The 9,123-nt window shown below is 31.8% G+C and overlaps 3 protein-coding genes across 4 annotated transcripts in view; 1 reads left to right on the forward strand and 2 right to left on the reverse strand.

Moving 5' to 3' along the window:
• Window positions 1-193: 193 nt before the first annotated feature.
• LOC108744802 (transportin-3) lies at window positions 194-4,549 on the reverse strand. The gene is made up of 9 exons (XM_018480721.1): window positions 4,349-4,549; window positions 4,016-4,293; window positions 3,556-3,955; window positions 2,864-3,438; window positions 2,467-2,800; window positions 1,767-1,984; window positions 1,303-1,659; window positions 793-1,242; window positions 194-492 (listed from the first exon to the last, which is right to left on the reverse strand). The coding sequence occupies exons 1-9, from the start codon at window positions 4,478-4,480 to the stop codon at window positions 432-434; spliced, it is 2,805 nt and encodes a 934-aa protein (XP_018336223.1). The 5' UTR covers window positions 4,481-4,549; the 3' UTR covers window positions 194-431.
• Window positions 4,550-5,250: 701 nt separating this feature from the next.
• LOC108744773 (bestrophin-4) lies at window positions 5,251-9,100 on the forward strand. 2 transcript variants are annotated; one of them, XM_018480684.2, is made up of 10 exons: window positions 5,251-5,269; window positions 5,352-5,462; window positions 5,514-5,685; window positions 5,776-5,978; window positions 6,140-6,308; window positions 6,363-6,584; window positions 6,644-6,962; window positions 7,058-7,251; window positions 7,322-7,434; window positions 7,505-9,099. In XM_018480684.2, exons 3-10 carry the CDS (start codon window positions 5,602-5,604, stop codon window positions 7,797-7,799), a joined length of 1,599 nt encoding a protein of 532 aa, XP_018336186.2. In that variant the 5' UTR covers window positions 5,251-5,269; window positions 5,352-5,462; window positions 5,514-5,601; the 3' UTR covers window positions 7,800-9,099. The 2 variants fall into 2 exon arrangements, with proteins under 2 accessions (XP_018336186.2, XP_025830839.1); XM_025975054.1 differs by lacking the exons at window positions 5,251-5,269; window positions 5,352-5,462; window positions 5,776-5,978 and having other exon boundaries at window positions 5,599-5,685; window positions 7,505-9,100.
• Window positions 8,594-9,123, reverse strand: part of LOC112904605 (transportin-3-like) — a 2,279-nt gene continuing 1,749 nt past the window's right edge. The window contains exon 5 of the mRNA XM_025975035.1: window positions 8,594-8,612. Within this exon, the coding sequence (XP_025830820.1) occupies window positions 8,594-8,612 (19 nt within the window). The remainder of the gene's footprint in view (window positions 8,613-9,123) is intronic.

A 9,123-nucleotide genomic window follows, 5' to 3' on the forward strand; every position in this document is an offset into this window, starting at 1 on the left:
TCATATTAGTATTTTTAATGTATTATTTTTAAATCGAAAACTAGTCATCAAAATTTATCTTTACCTATAATTGGAAAATATTAATATTTTGTCTGTCACAAATTATAAAATAGTTAATAACTTTTTTTAGAAAACGTCAATATACATATATTTCTTTTCGTTTTTTTTTTTTAATTATGAATGAAACAGTTTCTTTTTTTAATGGTTTACTTAGTAAAATTAGTCATTTGCTTAATTATGATAAACATTCTTATGGAAAACGTTTTCTATTTACATAAAATATATACGTAAACTGCACAAAATAAAAAAGAACGAATCGTCCAAAGAGCAACGATGTTTCGATTTTTTTAAGTAGTGCTATATTTACACTGTAACTGTGGCTTCACATTCAAACAATTAAGTCCTTTTTTTATAACTGTATTTTTATACATTTAACGGTATAATCGCGTTAACTTCTTCAGTGCTTGCGTAATTGATTTTGAGGTTTTTGACCTGCAATAAAATGATTACGAATTGTAAGGATTGCAAGGAATAATTTCAAATTTATATTGAAATATACTAATTTGCAGTTGCCGTGTACGTTGTTTAGATGAATTTACATAATTTTTTAATTTAAAATGAAAATTATGATTAGACTGATTAAGCCACCTGAGCAATGAATTGTTTATTTGAAACCCTCTCAGCATTTCTCTCACTTTGTTTTATTTAGGAGTTTAATATTGCCCATTTTTAAAAGAATAATAACGAAGTGTTACTTAAGTAATTACTGACTAAAAATAAAATATGACTTACTCGATCACGGTTTCGTGAAAGTTGCTTAGCTGCTGTGGAGTGGCTGTTATTATGCCCCCATTAACTTGTTTTGGTAACGTTTCCAAAGCGATCGTAAGCCACTCGCCGGTGAACTTCTTATCCCAATTCAGCAACTCTACAAGTACGTCGGCCACTTCTGCGAGCATATACGAGTGCAAATAAAATACACACGCGTGCAGTAAATTGGTAACCAGTTGTTGTCCATAACTTGTCAGGATTTCAGTGACAATATCCTGCCGTTTTTTGAAATCGGGCTGCTGCTTACTCCCTTGACTCACAGCTATTAAACCGTAAAGAAACTTCATTACTGATGTGTTTGCTTCCTTATGATCCAAATTACAGGCAGATAGAGAGCACTCTAGTATAGGAGACATTGCTTCGCATTCCAAGAAGGGCAGTGGAGCCCTTTGAAGGAATCTAGCGCACAATCTGTATTGAAAACGCAAAGCATAAGAAAAAATGATGAGACAAATCCTCAAGTTGTATTACCTAAAGAAGTCGTCTACAGTATCAGGATGATTTCTAAGTCCATCTTTTTCAACAAGCATTTGGAAGGTGGGTTCGATAAAGGCCTTGAGCATCTCCAGAAGTCCAGCCACGCAATCGTTCATCATGGCGTACTCGTCCACTAAGATACTCCCCAAATACAGAAAGCATGAGTGTTTATGAATCAAATAGAGACGGACTAATTGTTCGACGAGCGGTTTTAACAAGTCAGGTACTTGCTGACTCACACAACGTAGCATGAATCTGAGGCTGCGACAGCATCGTTCCATTATGCGCAAATCCCCTTGGTATTTGTCAATAGTGCGTGATAAGGTCGGCCACACTTCTAAAGCGTTTAATCTAATAATAATAATAAAAAAAAACAAAATGAAACTTACGCTTTAAACTTTTTAAAGTTGCTATGTATTTATTTACAAAATACTATTATGATTTCATATCAAACTTACCTACAAGGATTCGGTTCATTTTTCTCTAATTTAATGTTAACGTTTTTAAATATTGACGAGAGTCTATCTAACCACAATACTGGATCACTTTTGGTGCCTTTAATTGGTACAATGCCATTATCTATTAGCTGGCAGAGTGGAGTCATTTGAAAAGAACACAGTTCTCTCATTGAATTTGTTATTTCAGTATGGGGCATGCAACTAATTATGGCTGCAACCTGGGAAAAAAACGACAATAATTAAACAACCATTAATTATATGCATACAAAATATTCTTTACTAATTCTGACTTGATTATTTGCGTACTTATTGGTAACTATAAAATGTTTAAAAATTAATTTCTTTAATCTAATTGCACAGCAAAAAAAAAATATACGCCCAATTAACGACTGTACTGAAATCTAATTATTAACAGTAGATACACTGTATTTATCCAACAAATTAAGAACTTAACCAACAAATGTAAAACAAAAATGATTTTGGAAAATTAAGAAAGTAGATGGCATAAAATTTTCATTAAATTTTTTGTAATTAACGTTAGCTGTTGACATACATATGTATTAACTGGAACCATATTTAAGCAAAAATATTTGTCTCTTAAGAAATTAATTTCTACTTATGTAAATATCTGCATAAATTTATAAATAAGTGAATCAGTAATTTTTAAATTAGTATATCTTTCTTTGTTTCTCTTGTTTACCCCTTTCAGTAGTCCAATAACAGCGTTATTATTAATTGGAAACGAATCGACCTGTCTCATTAATTGGATCAAAATTGGTACGTGACAGGCCATGTGTTCATTACATCTGGTGCAGATGTTTTGAAGGGCAGTAGCGGCTGCAGCTCCTACCCCCGGCTGCGGCAAATAACAAACCAGAAAGTTGAGTATAGGCTGCAGTGTGATAGGATGTTTCTCTATCCATTCACAGAGTTCTCCGAGTAAAAGAACAGACGTGTGTCGAACGGCAACATGAGCGTTCTGTTGCAAGTTCAAAATTGCTTCGACAACTTTAGGAACTATTTCGTTTTCTGTCCTGGAAAAAAATACAAATCTGAAAATGCAAGCATTACGATCACAAAACTGTTTATTAACTAACGGCAAAATATTTTTTGCAACAGCTTGCATTATGAAGAGGGCAGCTTCGCTGGTGTCCCAAGAGACTCCAGGTGCTTGCAGGTTCATGAACATTTGTCGGAAGCAATTGCTACTTCCCACAATGAAGACAACGTCCTTGATCAGATCGGAAACTTTCAGTCGAAAATCCTTAAAATCATCCCCATCTTCCAAGAGACCTTCGTGATCTGGTTCCATCTGACAATGTCTGCACAAGGCGGTAATAAGTCTTTCGATATACGGCCGAAACATATCCGTTAATTGTTTTGTGTTGGTCTGGTACAATTCTTCACTAAGAAGATACCAAAAGTTAAATGTAACTTCAGCCACTTCATAATCATGATGTCCTAGACAGACCAGCACCAGGTCAAGGATTTGCTCAGCATAAGGTTGACTCTCGCCGTTGCATTGAGAAATGATACGTTTTAAAAATGTCTCGGCTAATTCCGTAAATATTCGGCAATAATTCATTGACTTTTCTTGGTCTTCTTTAGCAACAGACATGTGATATGCCACTTCAAGGGTCATTATGTTGTTGAATAAATACATTTCTAAAGCCTATTAAGTTAAACAAGCATACGATTAAAATAATGTCAGGAATTTCTTTAAATTGAAACAAAAAATGAATAATTAAATAATTATGTGGGGCAAGATTAAATAAAACTAAAGAAATACCTGGTGCTCATCTTCCAAGCATTGTAACATTGTACATATGCAGTCAGCTGCTGCATCATGCATTGCTCCAGGTACAGACTGTTTCTCTCCTTCTCCTTTATGTACCAAAATATCAAAAGCTTTTAAAAGAACAATGTGAAAATGGATTCCATCTAAAGAAATTGCTCTTACAGATACCCATGATGTAAAACAACGAATAATTTTAATGTTCACTGACATATTATCACAATTTGTGTTACAGCAATGTTTTAAAAATTCATTAATGGTAGGAGCACATGTTTTTAAATCCTCCAAAAGTTCCAGTCTTCTATTTTCACCTATTCTCACTGAACGACTCTCCAATTCTTCAGGTAAAACTGTTAAAACCTCTAATAGGGGCCATGTATGTGTCGATGAAAATCTACAAATGAGAATTAACACAAAAAACTACATTAGTCATGAAATTGGATTATACACTTACCTGTTTATCAAATCAAGAACAGCTCTATGCCAGGTAGGCATCTGTAGTGCAAGATCTGCAAGTGCTAGACATAACTGGGTTACTATCACAGTATTTGTATTCTCATTTATTTGACTAATATGCTCCAATAATGAATCCCTCAAAGATACATGTGCTTCCAAGGGTAATTCATGAAAGGAATGCTGTATTTTACTACGCATTGTTTGAGCAGCAAAGTAACAAGATTCCAAGTCTCTTTTGTGGTGGAGAAGTTCATCTGCAATTGTCCATGCAAAAACCTAAGAAGCAACATTTAATTAATTCTTATATAAACAGAATAGAGAACGTACTTACTGATTTTTGTAGGATTCCTAACCACTGAGAGGCCCTTTCCTTTTCTTCATTATTTGGATTGTTGTACAGAGCAGATATTGCTAAGTAAACTATGTCCAAAGCTGGTTTTTGATTTAATTCTGCCATTTTCATATTATTTATAATTTAATTCACTGGAAAATATCACAGTATTTAATAAAAATCATTATTATTTGTAGTTTGAAAACCGTCAAACGTCAAATTTTTTTGTACAATAAAAATCGTTACCGTCAACCACAAGAAATTAAAACAAATAAAGTAAAGTAATAATACTACTATATCCATTATTTATGTCTAACCTGCAAAACCTCTAATTATTTCGACTACAAAACTGTATACGTTTTGAAAGTATATTTATCTAATTCGACTATTTTTTGATAGTGCAACTTCTAGGAATGAACCATTTTTAACATAATACTAGATTCTATAAAAAATTATAACAGATGGAAAATAAGATGACTGCTTCTAAACACTTTCTCTGAGAAAACTAACAGTATGGTTTTTTTGAAGGACCCTTGCGGAATTGCTTGCTTAAGTTTTACATATGTGGCTATTTTGTATGCAGATTTTGTTGTGGTTAGATGGATTATTATAGAGACAATGTCAGACAGGTAAATATGTTTGCAGTACATCATCATCATCCATTAAATAATAATAGTTACTAACAATTTTTAGTTCATGGGGTTCATTTAATATTGTGTTATTTAATGTTATATTATCTTTGTTGTTGGTATCACATTTCCGTGCTGTGTTTTCTGATCCAGGAATTGTACCACTTCCTCGTAATAGATTAGACTTTTCTGACATATATTCAACACAAAAAAGTAAAAATAAATTCTTTGTCAAGTTTTAAAGAAGAATGTTTGTTTGTGTATTGNGTTGCTTTTTAAAACTTTTACGAAGGTATTAAATATATTATTGCATATATTATTTCTATCTATTAAATTTCTCAAATTTAATTTTATTTTCCTCTGACTTATTTTAGATGGAGAGGAAGCATATATAAATTAGTTTGGTTAGATCTTTTAGTATTTTTAAGTGTTTATTATGCATTGAATCTCATATATCGGCTGGCACTTAATGATTACCATAAAGAGTAAGTCATACCATTACTACTTGCATGATTACTGACTTTACATTGTTACAGGTTATTTGAAAATTTAGTAAAATATTGTGGTGAATACAGTAATCTTATACCCCTTTCTTTTGTGTTGGGTTTCTATGTAACCATTGTAATGACTAGGTGGTGGAATCAATACATTTCTATACCATTTCCTGATTCTTTAGCTGTGTATGTTAGTGCAACAATACATGGTCAGGTAGATACACAATTTGTATATTTACTCATTCTTAAGTTGTGTTTGTGTTGGTTCATTTTGTTACCTAGTTTATCTATATATATATTTCAGGATGAGAGAGGCAGGGTGATGAGAAGAACTGTAATGCGCTATGTATGCCTTTGTTTGACAATGACTTTTGCAATGATTGCACCAAGGGTGAAAAAACGTTTTCCAACACTTGAACATTTTGTAGAAGCAGGCTTACTACAAGAAAGTGAAAAAGAAAGTTTAGAACATTTGAATAAAAAATTTCCCAGTCATTCTAAGCAATGGTATGCATGTAATACAAGTCTTTCTTGGTCAGCAATTTATTGATATTATTTGTGTTTATTAGTTTTCATGAATTTTAATAGATTATTGACCAATCTGATTAGCTATAAACAAACACATTATTTTTATGTTTGTTACTTTATACAATAATTTGATTTAAAAGGTTGCCAATTGTTTGGGCTTCAAGTATAGTTACCAGAGCAAGAAAGGAAGGAAGAATTCGTGATGATTTTGCTGTGAAAACTGTTTTAGATGAATTAAACGAATTTAGAGGAAGATGTGGCTTGCTCTTAGGCTATGATAGTATTAGTGTTCCACTTGTTTATACCCAGGTATTAGAAATTAAAATAAAAAGCCACTTAGAACTTTGACTTTGTTTAATTTAGGTGGTAACTTTGGCTGTGTACAGTTATTTTCTAACAACAATTATGGGGCATCAATGGGTGCATGGAAAAGAGTACAAAGTAGATTTATATTTCCCTGTCTTTACTACGCTACAATTCTTTTTCTACATGGGGTGGCTTAAGGTAGCAGAGTCGTTAATAAATCCTTTTGGAGATGATGATGATGATTTTGAAGTGAACTGGATGATTGACAGAAATTTACAGGTAATATTTGTTTATTAAGTTTCCTTAAAGATAAAATTTTTATCGATTTTTGTTCTCAGGTTTCCTACTTGATCGTAGACGAAATGCATCACGAACATCCCGAGTTAGTAAGGGACCAATATTGGGATGAGGTATTTCCTCAAGAATTACCATACACAGGAGCCGCAGAAAAATTCCGGGACCAACAACCGCAGCCTTCAACGGCTAATATAGCGGTTAAAAATGTCCATAAAGAATCAGAAACTGTTCCTTCGTCTCTGAAAATGGATGACGTGAACTCGTACGGGGATGAAATGCATAGCATAATCAATTTCAGCGCTAGGCCTCAGTATGGAAGATCAGATAGCTCAAAAACTTCCGTAGGATCATCAGTTACAGGTAAATAATTATCACATTTAAAAAGTTAATTTATTTTTGTTGTCATTAATAAGTTAAAAATGTGGCATAATTTACTGATGTTATTTATTTTGTAGATGCAATTCCCCGAAATAATTCAGTTGTTAAATTGTTCAAAAGATTTTTATCACGAGAGGACGGGGTCGACAATAAAGACAGTAAAAGTGATAGCAAAAGAGGCTCAGCTGCAGACTTGTCCAATAGTACGACAAATTTAAAACAACAATCTGCGGAATCTAAGCGAAAATTGGCCAAAGAAATTATAGAAGAGGTAGCTACTAAAATTTTAGTGTAACACAAAATAGGCTACAAATGATTACTTTTTTTTTATATAATTATAGGTCGATGAGCAATCTACTATTCAATCAAATAAAGATCCAGCACGTCCGAGTGTAATCGATTTTTTTCAATTTCCTCGTCCGTCAGATCCTGTGCCCGTTCCTGCTTTTAGAAGGTATTCCTTTATAAAGTTATTTGTGATCTGAATTTGAAATTTAATAAGTTATTTCTATATGTATATGTAGATCTTCGGTACCTATGCGACAACCTACCCATCGTTTAAGTGGAACATCAGCCCCCGGAACGCGCGCATCAAGAGATAGTATGGACGGTATAAGTATTGGTTCGGAGGATGATGAGTCGTGGGCTGATGAATTCACGCGTTTAAAAAAATTAAGGGAAAAAGAGAGGAAATCTAGAATGCTCCAGAACATCGCAAGATCATTAAGTAATACCAACGAAGAACAGGAAATGCTTTTGTTTGAACATAAATCGGAACCACCACCAACACCGCAAACTCCTAAAGATGAAAAGTTATGACAAGTAAGCCTTTAGGAATCATTACGCAAATTACAACTTAACCACGTAGTACTTATTATCTTAATTTAACGCGAAAAAAAAGAAATTTTAATGTTATGTTGTACACATTCCATTTTAATATAGGACAATTATTTTATTCCTTTAAACAAAGTCAATTGCTAACCATGTATATATGTTATGCACAGTTTCTATGCAAAAACTTTTTGATTTCTATTCAACTGTTTATATCAACGTTTTTTAAATACGAAACTGCAATTAACCAAAAACAAAGGAAAAGTATACAAATAGTGTAAATATTTTTCGTAAGGAGGCAATTTTCTAAACAATTAACAAATAAATAATAAACAAATGTCTGTTAACAGTATTAATCTATTTTAATTATAAGAGATGATTACGAAATTGTTGTAACTCCGTAATAACTCATTCCACGTTTTCAATAAATGAAATAAGTTATTAGATTTTATATATGTAATATGTACCATCCTTAAAATTCATTTAAAAAATCAGTACTTACGGAGGTTCGAAAGTTACACTGTTAAATAAATTTTTGTTGTTTAAAAAATAATAAATAACAAATTGTACGAGAAATATCTTCAAAATGTAACTTAATGAATCTGTTAAATATTAGCATTGAAACAAAATAGATGCTAAATTTTAAAAGTTAGATGAAAAATAAAAATGTTTCACCGTTTTTAAAAATCTTCATAGGTCATGCATTTTTAAAATGATGAAACGTTTGTCGGTTTTAAAAAATAAAAAAAAATATTCTTTATCTGATTATAATTATTTAGCGTCTAGTGCTTAACAGCTTCACTAAATCAAATTTTACAGATGTGCCTAGTAAATCAGCTATTTACTATTATTTCGGTAAAACTATTTTTTTTTAAGTGTAACTCGAATTTTCTTTCAAACTTTGTAGTAAGACATATTTAATCTATTCACTACAGATCCACTTATATATTATTTTTTTTTTAAGTTTTTATTATTGTATCAATTTTTAAGGATCAATGTAATTACTTTGATACAAGTGATAGTAGCTATCTAAAATACTCGTCTTATCTACAATATTATTTATCAGAATTTAATATAAGAAGTCATTTTATCCCAATGTTGTCACTAATATCTTTAGAACAATGCGTGTAATAATAACTTACTTTTTAAAAGACTAAAAAGACCGAGATCTACCATAACTTACAAAAAAATATGACTGTTACCTACACAAGTAAAGTTGCAACAACAACATGGTTTGACTGTTTTATTAAACTTCTTTTAAGGTAAGTGTTTAGTTTTCTTATTTAAATAATTAATGCGCTTACAAAAGATA

Source organism: Agrilus planipennis, unplaced genomic scaffold (genome assembly GCF_000699045.2).
Source record: "Agrilus planipennis isolate EAB-ADULT unplaced genomic scaffold, Apla_2.0 scaffold35, whole genome shotgun sequence".
Lineage (NCBI taxonomy): Eukaryota > Metazoa > Arthropoda > Insecta > Coleoptera > Buprestidae > Agrilus > Agrilus planipennis.

Excerpts from the sequence above, each read along its gene's own strand:
- LOC108744773 (XM_018480684.2), top strand. The coding sequence starts at position 5,602 with ATGACTAGGTGGTGGAATCAATACATTTCTATACCATTTCCTGATTCT. Across the intron at positions 5,686-5,775 it reads GTGCAACAATACATGGTCAG|GATGAGAGAGGCAGGGTGAT; the intron begins GTAGATACACAA and ends TATATATTTCAG. Across the intron at positions 7,435-7,504 it reads CCCGTTCCTGCTTTTAGAAG|ATCTTCGGTACCTATGCGAC; the intron begins GTATTCCTTTAT and ends ATGTATATGTAG.
- LOC108744802 (XM_018480721.1), bottom strand. The coding sequence starts at position 4,480 with ATGAAAATGGCAGAATTAAATCAAAAACCAGCTTTGGACATAGTTTAC. Across the intron at positions 2,801-2,863 it reads GTTGCAAAAAATATTTTGCC|GACAGAAAACGAAATAGTTC; the intron begins GTTAGTTAATAA and ends ATTTTTTTCCAG. Across the intron at positions 1,660-1,766 it reads AATGAACCGAATCCTTGTAG|ATTAAACGCTTTAGAAGTGT; the intron begins GTAAGTTTGATA and ends TATTATTATTAG.